Source organism: Argentina silus, assembly GCF_951799395.1.
Source record: "Argentina silus genome assembly, chromosome: 1".
Taxonomy (NCBI): domain Eukaryota; kingdom Metazoa; phylum Chordata; class Actinopteri; order Argentiniformes; family Argentinidae; genus Argentina; species Argentina silus.
This window is the reverse complement of record NC_139655.1, coordinates 6679775-6702454: the sequence shown is the minus strand read 5'-3', so window position 1 is coordinate 6702454 and position 22680 is coordinate 6679775. Positions and strand designations below refer to the sequence as shown.

General features: G+C 42.4%; 2 protein-coding genes across 4 annotated transcripts; one reads left to right on the top strand and one right to left on the bottom strand.

Annotated features, from left to right (window-relative positions):
• wdr37 (WD repeat domain 37) lies at positions 1–19816 on the bottom strand. Of its 2 annotated transcripts, none has more exons than XM_083677582.1 (15): positions 19727–19816; positions 18508–18620; positions 17773–17951; positions 15327–15423; positions 14917–15012; positions 14496–14560; positions 12004–12139; positions 11613–11684; positions 11292–11336; positions 10381–10457; positions 9717–9951; positions 9220–9361; positions 3988–4122; positions 2315–2429; positions 1–1854 (listed from the first exon to the last, which is right to left on the bottom strand). In XM_083677582.1, the coding sequence occupies exons 3-15, from the start codon at positions 17908–17910 to the stop codon at positions 1723–1725; spliced, it is 1485 nt and encodes a 494-aa protein (XP_083533708.1). In that variant the 5' UTR covers positions 17911–17951; positions 18508–18620; positions 19727–19816; the 3' UTR covers positions 1–1722. The 2 variants fall into 2 exon arrangements, with proteins under 2 accessions (XP_083533708.1, XP_083533707.1); XM_083677581.1 differs by lacking the exon at positions 19727–19816 and adding an exon at positions 19080–19115.
• Positions 19755–22150, top strand: idi1 (isopentenyl-diphosphate delta isomerase 1). 2 transcript variants are annotated; one of them, XM_083677601.1, is made up of 6 exons: positions 19755–19771; positions 19933–20049; positions 20261–20433; positions 20633–20725; positions 20850–20980; positions 21363–22148. In XM_083677601.1, exons 3-6 carry the CDS (start codon positions 20292–20294, stop codon positions 21678–21680), a joined length of 684 nt encoding a protein of 227 aa, XP_083533727.1. In that variant the 5' UTR covers positions 19755–19771; positions 19933–20049; positions 20261–20291; the 3' UTR covers positions 21681–22148. The 2 variants fall into 2 exon arrangements, with proteins under 2 accessions (XP_083533727.1, XP_083533726.1); XM_083677600.1 differs by lacking the exon at positions 19755–19771 and having other exon boundaries at positions 19896–20049; positions 21363–22150.
• The last annotated feature ends 530 nt before the right edge of the window (positions 22151–22680 follow it).

Below are 22680 nucleotides of genomic sequence, written 5' to 3'. Positions count from 1 at the left end.
ATGAATGGAAAAGGAATCACCCATTTTATTGAATTTTTAAGCATATGTGCGGAATTACTTTTAACAAAAAATACACTATGCAATACAGATAAAATAATGAGGTTTGAGGTGAATTTTCCCTACAATAAAGCCATGCTGATCGGGGACTTTTTTATCACAGTTAAAAATATCAAAAATCATATTCTACAGTACTTTCTCATAAATATCTGATATTCCTTCAAGTTACAATTCATCCATGAGGAGTCTCCGACTGGCCTTTCTTGCCGGAGATTAAAGAGGATTCTGATACAGTGAAAGTGACAGACCTCCCTGAATATGGAAGTAGTACGATGCTGAAATCTGAGATATACACAAAAGCAAGTCATTTTATTTGCATGTGCGAGTGATTTGATATTCTAACGCCAAAAAAATGGTTTAATTAAATTGTAAGGCATTTGTCTAATAGGCATTATCTAATACGTTAATAAACGTAACATTCATAATGAATGCTGATTTTATTTGAATTACTGGTAAACACGAAAAGGCAACACTTTACATTAAGGTAACATTATACTGATAAGGGATTTACAAATATTTTTTTTAACACACATTTAGCTTCATGAATTCTTGCGATATTATGTTATTGACATTTCCAAAAACTACCTCTAATTGAAATACTGTACACAACTGTTAGGAACAACTCCATGTTAAGAAGTATTTATAGTTTGAATTCCATTGTCCAGTAGTTGTTTCTTAACTAAATAAGCCTTTGTATATCCCTTATACATTACAAAATGGAAACGTATTGTAAAATGTCATAGGTAAGGCAGCAAGCAGAAAAATGGCTAAGTGCAGCAGACAATGATCGACACAGTGACCTCAAACATAGTAATCAAGACATTTCGTGACATTTCATGTCATATATCCATGAGCTGAGTTGATGACGTATAATTAATAACGATGCAAACACCACACTATGACGGCTTACGAGACTGTGAGCTATATGTTTAGACAAAGAGCACTTCATAAAATTGAACACATTTACTAAGGTCGGGTTATACTGCACAGTGTAAACACTCATTATATCTCACACTTTATGTGGACAGTTATTTCCTGTGTAATCAAGATATTTTGTGGCTTCACCATTGGAGTATGTTACAATGAAATATTCAACAGCAGATATACAATACAGTAACAGTGTGTATATGGGTCTGAACACTTTAAACTGATCTGTAACATTCATTGACCTCTATGGACAGTAAACAAGGCTGGGGACCACATCAGTGTATTTTGACCTACAGGGACAATTGGACAATTCCCATTTCAGGACATGAGGGGATTTTCTTGTCCCCCCCAAAAAAACATGATTACATTTCCCTTATTGCCAAATCACCACTCACATAGAGGATGTGCAACGGTGAAGACAGAGCAAGGCAGAGTTGTCCTGACAGCAGAATGTCACAAAATACCAATCATAAAAAAAACCTGTACAATGGACGCTGTGATTTAAAAAGGTAAAATGTGACTGACATGGACTCAATGTAAAACCAACAGGCTACAACTTACACCTTCCTTTCTCTCTTTTAAACAAACCAACATACTCATAATCCATGCAGATGGAATCTATACAATCCATGCAAAATGTATGCAATGGTGATAATGTACATCAAATACAGTGTGTCAACCCCTAGACTGCAACCTAGTGTATATTAACGTACGTGCGTGTGCGTGTGCGTCACAGCATCACTTTTCCTGCAGCAGAGCGGGGATGTTGATGTTCCAGCCGATGGCCTGCCGGTCGAAGCCGCAGGTGAATAGGTTACATGACTGGTTCTCCTCGTTCCATGCTGAGCAGCACACCATGCGCCGATGCCCCTGAAAAACGTGCACACACACACACGCACACGCACACGCAAACACACACACACACACACACACACACACACACAACTTGAAGACATATGGCATCGTAAAGCATGCAAACAGACCACAATTAATGTACATTACACAATCTTTACATGACACACACAACTCAACATCAGCACACAGATATCCTTACCATCTCATGGCTCTAGCTACCCAAGGACAATCTTCTGACCTCTTGTGCACAGTAGTTGATTTCCACATCAACAGTGTTAATGGCCATAGACACAGAGGGGATGTCAGCACTCTGCACAAGTGAGTGCTTTTGTGACAGGTGGAGAGATTCTCAATCTATCTGTCTACTGTATTCACACTCTCTCTATCTTCCATAACCCTCTATTCCCACTCCCCCCCCCCCCCCCCCCTTCCTTCTCTCTGCCCCCCACACCCAATGTGTCAGTGTGCTGTGTACCTGTCTATTGCTCCGTGGGAGTCTCGCCAGTCTCGCCCCCGTCATGTCAAACAGCCTGACTTGACGATTGTCGTGTGGAAGAGCAATGATTCTCTGGTTGGCTGAGACACTTATCCTGCAAGTTGACACAGTGTAGAGTTAGGCATGGGAGAGACCTGGAGCTTGCCTAGGAGTATCTTTTATGGTAATATAATAATACAATATATGCCATTTAGCTGATGCTTTTATCCAAAGTGACTTACATTGCAGTGAGTGCATACATTTCAGTATACAGTTAGGTCCAGAAATATTTGGACAGTGACACAATTTTCATAATTTTGGTGTATGCCACCACAATGGATGTGAAATGAAACAATCGAGGTGCAATTGAAGGGCAGACTTTCAGCTTTAATTCGAGGGGTTGAACAAAAATATTGTATGAAATGTTTAGGAATTGCAACCATTTTTATATACAGTCCCCGTTTTTCAGGGGCTCAAATGTAATTGGATAAATTAACATAATAATAAATAAAATGTTCATTTTTAATACTTTGTCGAGAATCCTTTGCAGGCAATGATTGCCTGAAGTCTGGAACCCATGGACATCACAAATGCTGGGTTTCATCCTTTGTGATGCTTTGCCAGGCCTTTACTGCAGCCATCTTCAGTTGTTGTTTGTTCGTGGGTCTTTCTGCCTTTAGTTTTGTCTTCAGCAAGTGAAATGCATGCTCGATTGGGTTGAAATCAGGTGATTGACTCGGCCATTGCAGAATATTTCACTTCTTTGCAAAACTCTTGGGTTGCTTTCGCAGTATGTTTTGGGTCATTGTCCATCTGTACTGTGAAGTACCGTCCAATCAACTTTGCTGAATTTGGCTGAATCTGAGCAGACAGTATATCCCTAAACACTTCAGAATCCATCTGGCTGCTTCTGTCTTCTGTCACATCATCAATAAACACAAGTGACCCAGTGCCATAGTGCCCTTTACCATGTGAAGGATCCTGCGATCATCCACCATTGTTGTCTTCTGTGGACGTCCAGGCCTTTTTGTGTTGCCGAGCTCATCGGTGTGTTCTTTTTTTCTCAGAATGTACCAAACTGTTGATTTGGCCACTCCTAATGTTGCCGCTATGTCTCTGATGGATTTCTTTGTTTTTACAGCCTACGGATGGCCTGTTTCACTTGTATTGAGAGCTCCTTTGACCGCATGTTGTGTTCACAGCAACAGCTTCCAACTGTATACAAAATGTATATGTATTCCAAATATATATATGGACCTAACTGTATATGGTCCCAGCAGGAATCAAACCCACAACCTAAGTGTTGTTAGCGCCATGCTCTACCAACTGAGCCACAGAGGACCATATGGTCCTTATGGTACAAGCACAGAGTTGTCCATTACAGTCCTCACAATTCCCCCAGACATTAAACCATTAAAACACTGAAATGTTATGTTAAATCGTAAAATCTCCCATTCCTAAATCAATTTTGTCTAAAAACATTAACCTTGTATTTTACACATTAATGAACATAAAGACTACAAATCCACAGACAAAAATTGACACACTGGTCGACTTCCTCACAATGACAAATGGAAAATCTAGTCAGTGAGCCAGTGGAAGCCAATGTAGCTGGGTGGTTGGTGCCAATTTAGCTGTCTGAGTCTCTCACTCCATCCACTCCTTCCTCCTACCTATTTACAGCTGAGTCTGTGCGGATGGTCGCTATGGGCGACCTCATGTTCTTCAGGTCCCACACCTTGACGGTGCGATCATCACTCCCCGACACCACGTTGTCCCCAACTGTGAAGACGGCTGATGTCACCGTGCTGGAGACAGAGAGAGACATACATGAAACTTGTATATTTTTAATAAGCAAATTCATACAACATTTATTAATACTCAAGGGTAGCATTTTCTCTTGAGAATACCACATCAATAAAAAAATACATTAAATCATGAAGTCTACGTTTGAATGGGACTATTAGCTATGTGATTATTTTTCTGAGAAGCGTGAGCAAGTCAAATCATTTAGCTCATGAGGAGTCATCTCCCTGCCGTCTAACACTCATTCATAAATGAGAATTATATGAACAGTGAGCGGGGGGTTGAGATTATTCATAATCTAACAGCGGGTGTTAAACAGCCCGAGGAGCGGAGATCCTCTCTCCCTCAGCCTTGCCTGGCTGTGCAGCCGCCTTTCAGTGAGCCGTCCCTGGGTATGCCTGCCTCCAGCGCCAGGGATGGGAGATCTGTGAGCCACAGCCAGTGGAGCAGAGTGATGGACAGGGTATGGCACTTTCTGGCATCAGTAGCCTGCAGGGCCCTGTTAGCATCCCAGGGGGCTAGTGTTAGCTTCCCAGAGGCTAGTGTTAGCATCCTAGGTAGTGTTAGCATCCTGGGGACTGGTGTTAGCATCCTGGGGGCCGGTGTTAGCATCCTGGGGGCCGGTGTTAGCATCCTGGGGGCCGGTGTTAGCATCCTGGGGGCCGGTGTTAGCATCCTGGGGGCTGGTGTTAGCATCCTGGGGGCTGGTGTTAGCATCCTGGGGGCTGGTGTTAGCATCCTGAGGTGGATGCTGAAAGTCACCATTCCTGAGGGTCAGAAGAGCTAAGGCCAAAGTGCTCTCCTCAGCATCTCTCCTCAGCCGTGGTGTAGCGCTCTGCTCTCCTACATCGCTGAGGTCAGGCCCATTCATTTAATAGACTTTAATATTTCTAATTTACAATGTCAGTTGCTGTCACCCCCCTACTTACTGCTCTCTTTTCTATCGGCAGTCCACTGAACGAGGATTGGACTTGGTGTTCAGTTCTGGCTGCTGATTAAGATTAGCAGAATCCCGAGCCTAGCCACACACTCTAACACTAGTCCCCTTAATTTAAATTGACATTATATTAAGGTTTAATTAGGAGCTTTACTAACTCTGCCGTATTAGAGATGAGGGGCCGCAGGAAACTATACTTAACATGGCTGCCGGCCGGCCCCGGGCTCGCTCGTGCGCAGGTTTAAAATCTAAAGCCACGTCGCCAATGCGCTTTTTGACATTGTGGGCTGCCCACTGGGGAATACAGGAAGGGGGGGGTGATAATAGATTAAAAGGTTGATTAAAGTCCTATTAGAACTTAGAGGAGCATTTTGCAATGTTCTGTGTCTCCAGAGCGTACTGACAAGCAAGGTCGAGACTCATTATGAGGGAGGGAGGAAGGGCGGGAGGGAGGCCCCTGGGTAATAAAGAGGTATCAGTGACTGGGCCGCATGGTGTTAGAGGCTAACAAGAGCTGTCCACCCACTACACCAGTGTGGTTAACCCTGGAAACTAAGGTGATGGTTTTTGCACTCTTATTTCTTCTCAAGCTCGACAGCATTTGTCCTACTGATATCATAAATGACCATGTACATGTGGATGTTTGCCGTGCTCGAGTGTGTCTACAAAGCCGCTATGTGTGAAACGTCCTCCTTGGGCGAAGTCTTCACTTCCCATATAATCGTGACGTCATATCGCGAGTCTGCCTTAAATGATGTGATAATTATAAAAAGTAAGTGAGTTCCTGTGTTATTTCTTCACTGTTTCTGTGATCTGCCTTTTAGAAGATTGGATTGACAGTGATACTGCCTACAGACAATCGCAATGTCTGCAGAATCAGATTTGTGTTGGCATATTTCTCTGAAGAACAGTGTCTGAAAGAGGCAGGCAGACAGGCGTGTGCGCACACGCGCGCACACACACACACACACACACACACACACACACACACACGCCTGTGATCAAACGCCTCCGAACACAGGCGACAGACACAAACACGACATGGCAGCCCGTTTGTAAAGCAAGTCTGCTGCCACTTCTCATTTGCACTTCCCTACTTGTTAACTCACGTACATTATTATTCCACAATTATGAGGAGGGGACTTAGCAGCTAAATATGCTGCACTTTTGACTGCCACCACACACTGTCAGTGTGTATTAGCTATAATTGCCTCTGAAGACACTGCGAATGAGCCGCCCCTTCCCTTGAGCTCTCTTTCCCTGTCTATTAAATCCTTTCTAACAGTCCTAGGCCTAGTATCAAAAGGATGGCATCATGGTAGTGTTCTACTACCAATGGCCAAGATGTATGTTATCATAAAAATAACAGCATCCACTGCCATTTCACCATAGCTAACAGTGTCAGCATGTTCTAACATGCTGTATTAGTGTGTTAACTGTCTCCCAAAATGGGGGACCCAGTACTCTGTAGCAGTGATAATATGACCAACAGCTACTTCCCACAGACAGACTAATCAGTGTTGTGTTAGTCACATATTTCTGCCATCTTTAACAGATTGCAGCATTTCTAACCCCCTGCTGTCTGTGTGTGAGATGGGAGCTCCCAGAGGTACAGCCCCTCTGTGGTGTCACTCAGCAGCTCATAACTCATGGATGGGTGTGTGTGTGTGTGTGTGTGTGTGTGTGTGTGTGTGTGTGTGTGTGTGTGGGAGGGGGCAGCAGGACAAGGAGGTTGGAGGGAATTCCAGGCTAGGGAGGTAAGGACGTGACAATACTGAGATGAGGTATGTAAGTGTGTGTATTTCCGTTATATTTGTGTAGTGTGTGTGTGTGTGTGTGTGTGTGTGTGTGTGTGTGTGTGTGTGTGTGTGTGTAGCTGACTGGGCCGGGGAGGCCTCCAGCCCCTGCCAGGCTGTGTGCGGGCTCATTCATCTTGTGGGCGCGGGGCAGCCGAGCGTTCCCCTCCAGCTGATAGTGCCCCCACCAACCCTCCCACCCACGGCTTCTCCCACAACACTGGGCTCCCTGTGAGGGCCTCAATCAACGCACAAACACTCTGCTGTGACTGTCGCTCATTAGGACTAACAGCTGTCTCTCTCTCTCTCTCTCTCTCTCTCTCTCTCTCTCTCTCTCTCACACACACACACACACACACACACACACACACAGTCACAACCACACACAAGTACAGTGCACACTGCCAATCATACAGACAGACTAACAATAACTCACACACACACACACACACAAGCTGGTGCCCAATGTAGATGGACTTTAAAGGTAGTCTCAGCAATATGACATTGTCATGTCATATGTCATATGTATGAGAGTGGCAATGCATCTATGCGCATCTGTATGAGCACAGCTGGAGTAGTCTGGAAAAGTACAACAGCTGTAGATCATCCGTTTTTGAAAAACACTTGTCTTACTGGGTTAATTAAGTTTTATGGGATGTAAACATACTGTAGAAACTGATTTTAAAAGGGAAAATTATAGATGCCTACTGCAATTATAGATGCCTACTGTTAGTGCTGTGATGGAACAAAAGCCTCAAGGCCTGGTGTTGGTCACCAAAAGGCAAGGCGGTGTTTAAAAGCAAGTTTAAAATGAAAGTTGAATTACTTGTTACTATGCACTTGTATAACATCTATTGATCTTTTTTTTGCCTGGTCTATTTTTACACAGACTCGATTGATTGAAGAAAATGCCAAGTAATGTCAACAGCAGCAACATTTGCCTCCTAAAAAGATAATTTATTTTTGTATGTGTATTGGCAGCATTGAACTGATACCAATTGCATCCCTGAATCCACAGACTCCCAAGCAATTAGGTGCATCTAATTAACTCTCCTGTAATCTGTCTGCTATGCCCTTGATACCAGCTGATACCTGCCTTGGTGAATATTGACTTAGGTGTTCTGGTGCAGCTATGATTAAATTGCATCTGTCGCTTCAGGGCCTCTTTGCCTAATATGCAAACAAAGCTGTTGTGTACAATCGTAGATACAGTATACACTTCTGTATGATTTTACATGCACTTGAAGTCATTGTCCCACATCCAGAGACAAAACATTACAATACAATAACAATGCTTATCGTGGATCTTAATTTCTGAATAAGAAAACCAAGAATGTTATAGGATCCGTGGTAGCATAGGTAGCATAGGTAGCATAGGTAGCCACATTGTATAGGAATAGATGATCAACTATAATCAATGCTCCAAAGGGGTTATAGGTGACTTGTAGCTTGTACAACTTTTCATCCTGTTGATTCACGGCATTCATATTACTACTTCAGCACCAAAGTTATTCATTGACACTTTTTGATGGAAAAAGCTGTTCAACTTAGAACAGCTTAAGGGTTGTCTTAGCTCAGAAACCTAATGACATATAGCTTCTTTGCCTTTGTCTTAGTGGGATCCAAGAACTCCAGCGACTTGAGGTATCAGTCAACTTGCTTGAGATGCGGCAAACGTAGAGGAAGTAATTGCCTTAGCACTGGCGGGACGCAGCAGCCGGAAACGGCGCCGCTGCCACTAATCTCATTACGGTGATTGTCTATTGGAGAGAATTAAAGTGGGATCTGTAGGAATTATACATGTTGGGGTCTCACATAATGAGCACCATGTAATCCCCGGCAATCAAAGGCTTCCAGAGCCTGTACACTTTGCATTAACAGAGTGGCATTGAAATTTTGACAGGGGAGAGAAAGCTGACAGTCCACGTTTTCAAATGAGCAACTCAAATTGAGCCTTAACAGCAAGTGAGGGGCCAAATTACAGGGAGAGGGGGATTAACGGAGAAACGGACTGATAAATGAGAGAGCAGAGGGAAGAGTCGCTCGTCAAAGTGGGGAGAAGTGCACAATAATAAATGAGAGTCAAATTGAGGATTTTGCTTAGAGCAACAAGGTCTGGGAAATTAATGTGACACTGTGAAAAAAGCATATGACAAAAACAGAGAATATTGCTTGGAAAATGCTGAAGACTGATAGGATATTGACTGCTTTCTGTGAGACATAAGATTGTTGTATTGCCACTTACTGGTGGCAATGAGTTCAAACCGGACAGCCCTTTATCAATAACTCATTGGGGAAATAGAAGTAACGTTTTAGACATAAAGCCTCAACTTGCGTGCGTGTGTGTGTGCGTGTGTCTGACTCACTCTGTGTGTCCCTGGAACACGTTGACAGAGTGGATGGAGGGGTCTCTGAAGTCCCAAAGGCGGAAGGTGGTGTCTCTGGAAGAGGTGACCACTAGCCGTTGGGTCGGGTGTGTACAGCAGTGTGTCAGCTCCTGGTCATGACCTACATACACACACACACACACACACACACACACACACACACACACACACACACACACACGCACACGCACACACGCGCACACACACAATAATTGTTTACTGTAATTGTAATTGTACTGTAAAAGTAAAAAAGTACTGATTGTCTGTATAATTCCATTCAAATGGCCATCTTAGGGAGATGGTGATCTTTCCACATTTCGTCCTTCATCATCAATTGCCTTAAAGCAAATAGCAGTGGGAAGTCCCTTGAGCTAATAATACCCATTGAGCATTGTATTGAAAATATAGTTTAAAAGGCAGGGAAGGCAACAAGTGTGAGTAACCAGCTAGCTCCTAGCCTGGCTCTGTCTCCGTACCAGTGAGCGTGTGGACCAGCTCGGAGGTCTCCACTTCGTACAGGTTGGCAGCTCTGTCCCAGGAGGCGGTGACCACCTGCCTGCCCCCCACCAGCCAGTCAGCAGCGATCACCACCCCCTGGTGGCTCTTCAGGGTAGTAGTGGCCAGACGGACAGTGGGCACGTCGAAGGGCCCGTCGCCGTCACAGTCCCCCTCCTCCTTGTCAGAGAAGTCCAGATCATCGTCACACAGCGCCTACAGGGACAGAGAGAAACATGCTGTCAAAAAGAGAAACAGAAACATGATCTTGACAGTTATGGAGGATATCAACTGGACTGTATGTTGGGTACTCTGAGTGCTTATTCACAACACTGACCAAAACCTCAAATATTCTTTACACGCAAAGTAGAAATACAGAACAATTGACAGGAGGTAACACGACTTGACAGGAGGTAACTTCGACTTCCTTTTACATTCAACTGAGAACTGTGGACAAAAGGGAGTGTGAAAATGTGTACGAGTAAGCCGCGGTGTGAGAGAGGGATGTGTTAAAGGATGGTGAATGAGGGAGGGCTTTGAATAGGTGAGACGTATGAATGAGTGATAGAGAGCCTACGGTATGAAGAGCTGACAGTGAGGGGAGAGGGGGGAGGGGTGGGAGGGCTGGGCCCCACTGACACTCACACTGATGTCTGCCGGCGGCTGGGGAACGGGCAGTTGCACCATGTAGCGCCAGATGTGAGCCGTCTGGTCCCCAGACGCTGAGGAGACACACACACACACAAATACACACAGATGGAATGAGAGACTTTAGCAAACACATACGCACGCACGCGCACACACGCACACACACACACACTCACAGCTCTAATGACGTGCCAGCGTCACGGCTCCACCAAAGCAAACACAGGGAGAGACATTATGAATGTGATGATGAGCATGTCAAAACAGAACAAACACAGAGACATTATGAATGTGATGATGAGCATGTCAAAACAGAACAAACACAGAGGCTCATTGAGGGGGAAGTCATGTTTGAATACATCTGCGCCTGAGGTCACATTTAAACAAATACACATACATTAAAGTTATACATTTGGTATTGGTGAAACTGAACCAGGTAATGCAGGGGGGTTCACTTCATCATGGACTGCTGCTTTGAAAGATTACAGAAATGTAGAGGCACATGATGGCAGAGGGTTTTTGGTACAAGAGCTAGCAATGTATTAAATGACTAGATTTCTCCTGACAGTCAACTGAGACTCTGACACTTGGCCGGTAGATGGCCCAATAGTGTATTTGTACTCCTATGAGAGCTCTCGGATGGGATTCCTACATCTCCTCCATTTTAATACTTTAGAGAATGATCATGAAATCATGCAAATCATACTAGATAAAGGCTTAAAAAAATGTGGTATTCAAATCCAGCATATAGGCCTTGGAAATTTTGGACATGAAGAGAAATGAGGCGACAACATGAATACAAACACACAGGTAGTGCAGAGCAATCTATACACATTTTTCACCAAAACCTGCAAGTAACATCTACAGCAGCCATGGAAACAACCAAACAGCATATAGCAGCATTGCCATACCTGTGAGAGCCATCTGTTCTGTGGGGTGAAACTTGATGGAGTTGACTGTGGAAAACAACACAACATCGTAAAACACACATGTCAAAACTTGGGTTAACTCAACACCAGAGCAGCAACATCAGTCAGACATTACTTTGTCCATGTGAAACAGTCTTCTGTCTTTTCAAATCAACAGCATTTCACATTTGTTTAACATCTCAGTGTGCCAAGGCAGCAGAACCACATCAGTCAAACCTCTTCAATGAATTTTTCAGGCCCTCTGTTCAGGACACATTCAATCTGCATGAACAAATCTCATGTACACATGAGCAGCAGTCTTACCTGATCCAGCATGGCCAGCATATCTAAGCAGACATTTCCCAGTCTCTATACTCCACAGCAGGGCAGAGTGGTCTAGGAGGAACAAACCAAACCAATGACAATTTAGCCATTCAAAGTTTCTCCCCAGCAGATTTTCTCAATCCACAATCCTCTGAAATCACCAGATGGAATTTCATTATCGAAGTTATACACTACCTGTTGCTAAGGTGTTTTTAGAGGTCTAGGCTCAAGTGTGACTCTCTTTCCCTCTCCCTGTAGTGTGCACTCATTCACACACTCTGCTACACCCATGCCTACACAGGCCTAATGCTTTCAAATTCATAAATGGGAGTGGGTGAGTGTACACGTTGGAGAGAAGGGTGGGGAACAAGAACACAGCTGTGTGTCTGACCTGCGGACGCTGTGCCCAGTACCACAGGTTGTGTCCGTGTGACACTGAGGTCCCAGATCCCGTCCCTGTGGCCCACATACTCCTTCAGCAGCTGGCACACGGCTCTGGATGTTGTGGCTTTGAAACTGGACACGATCTGCAGAGAGGAGACCACAACATCCTCACACACACACACTCACTTAACACTCGGGCTTAATTCTGTGCAGGAAGCAGAGTGTAGGCCTAAGCAGTGTAGCTGCCTATTGGTCTTATCAGCATTACCTCTAATAACCATATCAATGTAGCTATCACCTTTCTGATGATATTGTGTACTCGAACATTGTCAAAACAAGGAAAAAGGCTAGGCTATATGAGAATTATGAATCAGCACAATCTTCACTTCACGAGGTTGGTAAAGAACACAAAATAGTAAGACTGCTGACTAGTATGTTACTGTTAATACATATATACTGTACTCTGCACAATGACAATAAAGTTTAATCTAATCTAAAAATCTAATCTAATCTAGTACTGCTTTACTAAATGTGAAGCATGACAGGCCATAAAAAACAACGCTGGCCAGCTGTACTAAATAAACATATATATATATATATATATATATATATATATATAGTACTAAAATGACAATAGTAAGTATCAACACAGGATACGATGGGAGTTGATATAGTTCTTCCCTTGACTGTTAAGGATATTCAGTGTAGGCTGCACATGGTAGCCTATACTAAACTGAAGCCATCAAAGCTATTAAATGTGTTAGATACTGCAAAGCATACAGTAGGCCTATTCTAAGTTTGCTTGTATTAACCTACAGTTCCCTAATCACTACAAGCCCTGTTGGAAGTCATGTTCTTGCTTTTCAGAGACCACTAGCAATGTTTCCTCAGTAGGAACAGAACATAAAACTACTTCAAACATGACCACTCAATTTGACTAGAATATGTAGCCATAAATTGAGAGACTAAAAGGATGCTTACGGTACATGACAGCCACTGTCTCAGTAAGGACCAAATCACTCCAGCAGAGGAAATATTAATAGGTCTCGAAACAGCAAAAATCTGACTTAACTAGTTCATCTACAACAACCATGCAGAACAGCCTTTGGTCACAAAGATATGCAAAAAATATTGGGGACAATATCTCAACACCAGAGTGAATAGAGACCTTGACTATGCTTTTTAACTGACAATGTGTCTCCCCAAAGACTGCATTTTAGTCCAAGTCAAAAGCCAAACCTAGGTTGATGTAGGGATAATGTTAGTGCAAATGAGTATTAGTGCCTTCTCTACTCACAACAAGGGGTTTAAGTGAAATACACTTAGTCAGTCAGTCGCCAAAAATGATAATCAATTTCACCAGGGCTGTTCATGCATATTGTGGCAAACAGAGTATCAACAGAATTACCCATGAATCTCCACCCCACAACTCCCATGTCCCCACATTGAAGTTGCGAGGTCCCCCTATTTTGCCCGGTAAAGAGTTTGAGCGCTACATCAGTGGGAGTGAAAGGAGAGATGATTTTAAATCCACACCTCTATTTACTAAGGCAATTACCTAAAAGTTTCTGTCCAATACAAGACCATACTTGATAGTTACCCTTGATAGGTCAGTAAACTCTCAAGGGTACTACAAAGTTAAAAAAAAACATGATCTCTGACAATGTACATAAGGGAACTTAAATCACTCACTACTTGTGAGGGATGTCAGTAGTTGATAATTATAACAGTTCCTACCAACATCTATTATGCTTGTTGACACATTGACTTAAATTACCATATTGTACTTTGATCCTGATAAGAGGGTCAAAATCTCAGACAATACCATTTACAGTAATTATGTTCATGTCCAGAACCTATAATTAGAGATGCACCGATCTGATACTGAACATCGGTATCAGGCCGATATTGGCCAAAAATGCTGGATCGGGAATCGGAGATAGGGAATGCTACTTACCGATCTGATGCTATGACGAAACTGTTATAAAAAAACTTGCCAAACAAGTGCGTCATCCACTGACTGCTGCCCAGCTGAGGTTGACACGCGAGTGCAGTGACAAGGATAACAACCATGTCTACGGTCTGGAATTACCTCACGCTTCAGACAGACACCAGTAAAACAGCTTGTTGCAAAATTTGGAAGGCGAGTGTTTTGAAGGGTGGCAGTAGCATTTCACATTAAAAAAAAAGAGCCATTTATCGGATCGGTACTCGGTATCGGCTGGTACTCAGAGTTCAAATCGACAATGAGAAAGTGGTATCGGTGCATCCCTGCCTATAATATATTGTTACAGTACATGACAAGTCGAAAAAATATTCTATGTAGATGTAATGATCTGTTCAGGGTTTTGAACAGGAAACCTTACAACAGCTCCGCAACAAAGAGGTGTTTCATACCCGTTAATCATTACAAAAGCTGTAAATGTCAATAGTTCAATTGTTTACATTGAAAGCTAATCTTATTTCCTCATTGAGTGGCTTGTAACATGGCTAAAGTACCTTGCTTGTGGAGGCTTTGTATGTGGTCTTCAGCTTTTGTGACAGTTGACTTGTGCTGTGACTGGCTGTGTGCACAAAGATGAATGAATACATGGTTAGAGAAATGAAAGAACAGGTCGGGCCTCATTCTCAGAGAAAGGTATTAACAAAAAAAAGTATCAATTAAAGAGCCATTCATTTCCCACACATGACGACATTGGTTTTACTACTATTACCACCGCTAGAAATATTGTTGACAAGGTTTGGTCCATGTACCTAACAAAGCTGAGCCTTGTTTATTCTAATGTGAGCAAACTGTGAATGGGGAGGTTCTGCAATAGTCTACTTTCAAACTAACTACATTTTAATAAAGTGCTACAAGTGAGGTAATATAATAATGTGCAAAACGACAGTATATCAAGAAACTTAAAGCATACTGCACCTTTCGTTTTTAGAGCTCCTTTGGTCAGATCTCCTCCCTCGATGGTCTGTCCATCTGCTGCCAGACGCTCGTTAAGTGTATCAATTTCCCGACGCACTGCAGAATTAGCACACCAACAGGGTTATTTAACAAACATCACTGACCACAAGACCACAAGAGAGTCAATCAATCACCTCAAGATCAATATGCCCCCAATATAAATATAGTATAGGCAGGTGAATGGCAGATATTAGTACCCAGTATGTCCACAAGCAGGCAGGATTTGCTTCTTACAATACTTATAAATCATCAGAAAAATTGAGGCATTGCCAATATTGCACTTGGTTATTGCCCTGCTCCGTGTCCTACTCTCTGGGAACAAAATCAAAAACTATAATTCTTCATTCATTTAAATGCATGTTATCACTTACATTCTAAATTTTCAATGTAGAGATTTTCAAACTCGCGCTCAATCTGGCCAAACAGGTCAAGTAGATTGCTCCGTAAGGAGAGGGGCAGTTTGGAATCCTGCCAACAGGAAAAACACAAGAGAGAAACAACTGTCAACTACAGCATAGGCCAGGATTCTGTCTCTGTGCACAATTATGGGAAAAGGGGAACAATGTTATAAACCACTTAATATTCTGACAGGCATAATTCAATATAGGCACAACACACCATTGTTTTCTCTAACTGAAGCGTAATATTTACTATTTCAGAGGAAGACAGAAGCATTGTCACTTCCTAACACTGCCATTGGGAAAAGACTGTCAATACATACATAGTAGAACTATGTGGCTCAGTTGGTAGAGCATGGCACTAACAACGCTTAGGTTGTGGGTTTGATTTCTACTGGGACCATATATATTGATGTTTGCACTCACTGCAATGTAAGTCACTTTGGATAAAAGTGTCAGCTAAATGGCATATATTATTCTAAAATGGTGCCAAGTTGCCACAGGAGGCTGTGACATTGAATTGTGTGAAGCTTTTGAACTGCATAGGTATCAAAACATACATAATAACACCATTTCTGAATTGTTTGAGTTCAGATACTGTCTCAGGCCTCTATAAACACTAAATAACTTTGTTTTACAAAACTCTTTAAGGAAACCATCTAATGTGAACCAAACAATCACACGGTACTGTCTGTGCTAGGGTATTACAGATAAAACAATACAACCAAAACTACACTTCTACTGACTTACCTCCATTCTCAATGTCTGGAAGTTCCCAGTAAACAGTTTGCAAGGCAGATTAAAACTATGCAAAGAGAACCATGAAAACAATGGATTTTAGCCTGGTTTTGACAGCTAGCTCCAAGTGCTGCTGCTGTACCATCATCACTAACTGGAACATAATGAAACCAAATATCTCACTCAGGTCTTTAAAATGGCATGTGTTGGAGAGCATGAGTGCGTTAGAACGAGGTCGACCGCTCTCCATTCTGTCAGCGCCACACGTAAACACAATTGTAAAGGCAATTAGCAAACAACAGTCTGCCCCTTATTCTTGAGCTGCTCAATCATGTGCCCTAAAAAGTAAAGATCTCCTTGGTTACTGAACATAATGATAGCATTGATAGAGTGAAAGGCTATGAGACCTAATATGTATGGGCAGTTTAAAGTGAGGGAGAGAGGGAAGTGTGTGTGTGTGTGTGTGTGTGTGTGTGTGTGTGTGTGTGTGTGTGTGTGTGTGTGTGTGTGTGTGTGTGTGTGTGTGTGTGTGTGTGTGTGTGTGTGTGTGTGTGTGTGTGTGTGTGTGTGTGTGTCCACAATGAGCCAACAGGTAGTGGAGGTGGATAAAGAGACCTGATGAAAAGAATAATCAGACCTGGACATGCAGCCAGTATTAAAACTTGATGAGACAACAGCTTGTGGGAGGGAAAGTGTACTCAGACTTAAAAATACTTTACAGATCAATGTTGTCAAATAAAAACAACCTACTGTATGCTACTGAAAAAATAACAGATGCTGGTTACTTGAAACAGATGGAAATATAAGTGTAGTCTAAAATCATCCCACACAATACACAATCCCATATATGTTTTTAAATGTTCAGAGATAAATTAAGTTGGGAGACATTTCTGTTTCACTGTGCCATTGTGCTGGCAACTCCCCGTGGTACAAGATAGGAATGTTTTGAGCAAACAGGTTTTATTATCACACCATGAAGTAACCTTATGTACTGTAGTTTTGCCTCAGGTACAGTATGGCCACTTATCAAACAACTCTTAGTCTCACTGTACTGTCTCATTGTTCACTGTACTGTAAATCAACCATGTCAGAGTACTTGAATTCCAAACGGGCATATTGATGAGGTGGTTAACCACTAACTAGACTTAACAAATAATCCATAATTTTTTGCCAGAGCTATGCTACTTTGTTGATGTATAGTGAAATATCAATTTCCAATGTTTCATCATGAATCAATCATTTAACAAACTCTGAAAACATTAAAATGAACAATAGCAATTCTCTAGTTCACTGATTAACTGGCTGACTGCTTGCCAAAGTGAATTCAATTTCAATTTCCGGATGACAACATTGAAACTTATACCAACATATTCAAGACATTAGACCATACACCCAGATCTGTCCGCACTTTCTCAGAGGAAGTAGGACACAGCTTATTCAGGTAACATAACATGCATGATACATGATGTTGCAACATCAGATATAGAAAACATGCATGAGCAATGCCGCAAAACCGGCTGTACTTTACTCTCCTTGATTGTCTTGCAGAAACTAACCTAACTTCCCACACACACAAATACGGAAAAACAATAAAAATGCTTAACTGCGATACAAGACCAAGATGGCTCTTTCATATCTGTGTGTGAGGGAGTGAGTGAGTGAGTGTGTGTAGCTAGCTCACCTGTCCCTCCAGCATGTCTCTCTGCATGCCTGTGCGCTCCTGCTCAGGGCTGTTGGTGCGGCGAATGGACAGGCTGTGGGACTTGCACTTCTGCTTGGTGTGGCGAGCGGCTGCGCTACTTACACTCTCTACAGGCATCCCTCCTCTGTGACGTCCTTCTGCTCACTTCCTACCTGAGGCTGAGCAAACAAAATCCAGGGTTAACCCTCGTCACATTGCTGCTGCCTGGTAAGAGAGGCTTTACTGTTCTCTGAGCGCTGATCAAAAACTGCAACACCCCTGTCTGACCCCTGCCAAGCTGTTTATTTTAAACCCTGTCATGTCTAATGCCTTCAACTGAAATATGCAGATTACAGATCTAAAGCAACTACAGTGTTTGGCCTAGTTGTAGTTAAATGTAAGACACTCAATGTTTGGAAGAGTGGCTGGTTACAATCTCTCCGACACAGAGACTGACATATTTACATGGCACCTACAAGTTGATTAGCTAGAGCACATTGAAGCTTATCACATGATAATCATGGGATGAGTGATCTCTATATGACTAGCCTATGCCCTATATTCATTTGTTGGTTTAACAGGAGCATGTATTAATGCAAGTGCAGATGTCATATCCTTAGCTCAGATGTGACTCCACGTCACACTGGACCAAGGATATGCAATCTACAACATGTGGTTACCAATGTCTAATTGAACATGATAAACATGTGCCAATGAGGATGCATAGTATAATACCAGCAGTGAAGAGTAGCAAATGGCGAGCACATTTAAGGGGATGCATCCTAAGGCCAAGCAGTATTTTCCACAGGTGATGGGAAGGAGAAGAAAGCCCCGGAGGACACCAAAGGCTGGACAAATAGAAGAAACAAGATGTCAATGAATGGAAAACAGTTATGGAACATGGACAGCAATGTAGGAGAATGTAATAGTAGATATGAACTATTTTTGGGATATTTTTGCTGGGACTGTGTGATGATGAGGTGAATTGTGGGTTGCACTTATGAAGCATAGACATAGATTAAACATAGGATATGACTTGACATGCCAGAAATATAATTTTACAGCATAACATCAGCTAACGTTACCATACAGCTACTGAGCAGTGCTAACGGAAAAGCGACACGGAAGCTGACTAGCACCCGGTACAAGCTAACAACTAATCATCATCATGCTCAAACAAAGCTGTTTCAACACAACAGTGCAATAGCGAATGACTTAAACAATATGGTAGCTAAATATGCAAGTGTCTTTTGCAGGTCGCAAAAAGGGTTGTCAGGGGACCATTTTCCAGAAAGAGGGGCTGCTACCTGCTAGTAGCTAGCTAGCCACGTCTTGTCTGCTGCATGCACAGCTACTAGTGAAGTATCTGGATGGGACTTAGCAGTGTAGCAAACTACTAGAGCGGCTTTGACCAGGGCTGTGTTCCATTCCAAAAAGTAGTTCCCTCCAATCCTCGTTCACTCCCCTTCACAGGTCTGATAAGACTGGATGGGTGTAAGCTGCAGAGTGAGAACTATGTTGCTTACACTTTTCCAGCTACCGAGTACTATCATATCTGTGAAAGGGAGTGAACGAGGGCAGATTGGAGGGAACAACTTTCTGGAATGGAAGGCAGCCCATGCCTTTGACCCACGAGGGAACACGTCATCTCTTGCTATTCTAAAATCTGATTCTATATTTAGATTAATCTTTATCGTATCAAATGATGCATTTCACTAAAGCTGAAAAACGATAATGTTAACGTATACTGTAATGCGACACATTTCCGTACTACTGTTGTACTTGATGGAGCTGTCAAATTACATGTGTTGTGTTTACATCGTAAACCAATAAGATTTCAGTTTGTTTCTGTCAGAACCAATAATTCACTTTAACGTCAGTATAGGCGTGATTATTTAGGAGGAGTGTACAGAGCTTTACAAGAGTGGAAGCAGAATATACCACTTTCATGTACCTGAAACAGGATTGATAATTTTAAAGGAATTGCACTTTCTTATCGGTGAGTCTGTAGAGCATATTCTTCTTGGATACACCGTTGTCCAAGGTTCAGTGCCTCCTGAAAGTCTGGGGTGGTTCGATGGCGTGTTCGCAGTCTCAACTTGTTTGATTGGTCTTCTTTTTTCGTCTGGCGATGTTGCGCGGCTTGTGGGTGGTGCTTAGGACGGTGTCCAGCGAGGGACCTGCTTTGTTGAAGCCAAAAATACCTGTGTCAAGAGGAGGCACTGTAAGAAATCCGCTGTTTTATCCCACGTCTATTTCTTTGAGAAATTTGTCAAGGTAAGCACTAGGTTGTTATATTTGTCATTTTAGCCGTTTTTAGTCAAATATATCCTCTCGCGATGACTACATGTCTGTTCTATTGACAGTTATGCATGTTGAGCCAGCTGCCTCATTTGAAATCGTCTTGCGTGTAGCTGTCTAGCACTTTGCGTACACAGATAGACAATTATTCAGTGTACTGCTAGACCTGTGTTGATCTGTTTTACAGCGAGGCGAGAGAGTTGAGAGCTTCGGACAGGATGCCTGAGATTAACACGGATAATCTGGACGAGAAGCAGGTTCAGCTCCTCGCAGAGATGTGCATCCTTATCGATGAGAACGACCACAAGACAGGCGCTGACAGCAAGAAAAATTGCCACCTGAATTCAAATATTGACAAGGGTACAGTTGTGATAGAATCTTTCCACAGCCTCAAGCCTATTCTTCCTGCCTACCGCATTTCTCAACACTGGAAAATTGATGATCAATGCATACATTACAACACATTCGCTTTAGCTGTAGGCCTGCACAATTCTCCTTCTCTACTCTAAAATGCCATATTGAGTATAATTGACTGCTAATACAGTAACCTATTTTCCAGGCTTGCTGCATCGTGCGTTTAGTGTCTTCATCTTCAACAGTGAGGAAAAACTGCTCTTACAACAGAGGTCTGATGCAAAGATCACTTTTCCAGGTGAGTACCCTGGAAAACATGTACAAGCCTATATTGTGAGCTGGACATTCATGCCTTGACGTGCGTGCGTGCGTGTGTGTGTGTGTGTGTGTGCGTGCGTGTGCGTGTGCGTGTGCATGTGTAGGGTGTTTTACCAACACCTGTTGCAGTCACCCCTTACACATAGCCAGTGAGTTGGAGGAGCAAGATGCAGTGGGAGTGAGGAGAGCCGCTCAGAGACGACTTGAAGCTGAACTGGGAATCCCCATGGATCAGGTACAGCCTTGTGTGTGTGTACATGACATCTCAAACTGAAATGAACCGTGACAATACATATTAGTTCACTGAAATAGTCATCCTCTGTCGCTCAGTTGGTAGAGCATGCTGCTAACAACGCTTAGGTTGTGGGACCATATTTACAGAAAAATGTATGCACTCACTGCAATGTAAGATGCTTTAGATAAAAGTGTCAGCTAAATGGCATTTATTATCATGATATATTAAATAAAAACTCTTCTGAGAAAACAAGACAGAATCTGACATAATAATGTTATGTTTTGATACATTTTTAATGGCCAATTCCCTTAAGTTGTTGATATGACTGTAGTCCCTCTTTCCTCCACTATTTGCTAATCATCTTTAACGGAACTCCCTTCAGGTAACCCCAGAAGAGATGACCTACCTGACCAGGATCCACTATAAAGCCCAGTCAGATGGTGTGTGGGGAGAGCATGAAATTGACTACATCCTCTTCATGCAGAAAGATGTAGAGGTGAACCCGGACCCCAATGAGATCAAGAGCCACTGCTATGTGACCAAAGAGGAACTGAAGGAGATGCTGAAGAAAGGCAAGAACAAGGAGCTAGAGATCACCCCCTGGTTCAGTCTCATTGCGGAGACCTTCCTCTTCAAGTGGTGGGACAACCTGCAGAATCTTAAACAGTTCATGGATCATGACAAAATCCATCGCATGTGATCCCACTTCATTGTTTTTTTTTGTGTAGGTTTTACACAGATGCTGCTATGAGGGATGTAGAGAACTTATTTTTAGTCTTAATGGAGATGGAGTCAGTTTTCATAGGACGTGGCCTTTGTTCTTAGGAGTTTTATTTACCTCCTGAATTGTCTGAGAGTGAGATGGAATTGACCCAAGTTTAAGTCTCACAGTTTTAAATCAGAGTAATAATGGCTGTATCAGGACTATGGTTTTTATATAGATCCTTGTACTGTTTAGCATATTTTTGTATAGAAGCTATATAAGTGCCTGATTTTAACTGAGACTAAATTTGTTAGGGATGTAGTGTAGCAGTCAACTGTTTTCAGGATTCCCACCCCACTGTATGATAATGTATATTGATTATATCAGCTAGCTGAATGTTTGTTTGTAGCATTTACTCAATAAAATGTCCAATTTGAAAATATGGACATTTCATTTTATTCCTGAATGTTTATTCCTGAATGCGCTGAAAACATGTCCTTAATATTTCATACAGCAGATGGCAGCAAGACACGTTTTTTCAACAGTTAGTTGCCAGTCTGAGTTCGGTGAAGCCAGCTCTTTGGCAGCGCCAATAATATCAATATCCAAAATGGCTGAAATTGTCAAAATAAAAGTCCCTCATTTAATAATGCAATCCTCCCTAAACTGTGAAACTAAGCTAGATCAAAGCTCATCTTAATTGATAATGCCGTGATAGCTTATAACCTTAAGAAACAAAGATTTTCTTTATATGAATAATAATTGTGAAGATTCAACCATTATTATGAGAGCTTTCATTATGACTTTACTTTTTTATATGATGATCATGTTTTCGTTAGTTTGTCTCTATCCCAGTGGAGGCTGGTGGAGGTCCCTATGACACTTTTCTGATATCTAATACTGGTTTAGGACTTTCTCACGTTTTTACCCTGGTTGAATTGAGACAACTTTTACTGTTCAGATAGAAAAGTTGGTTTTACCATGTGAAACGATGTTT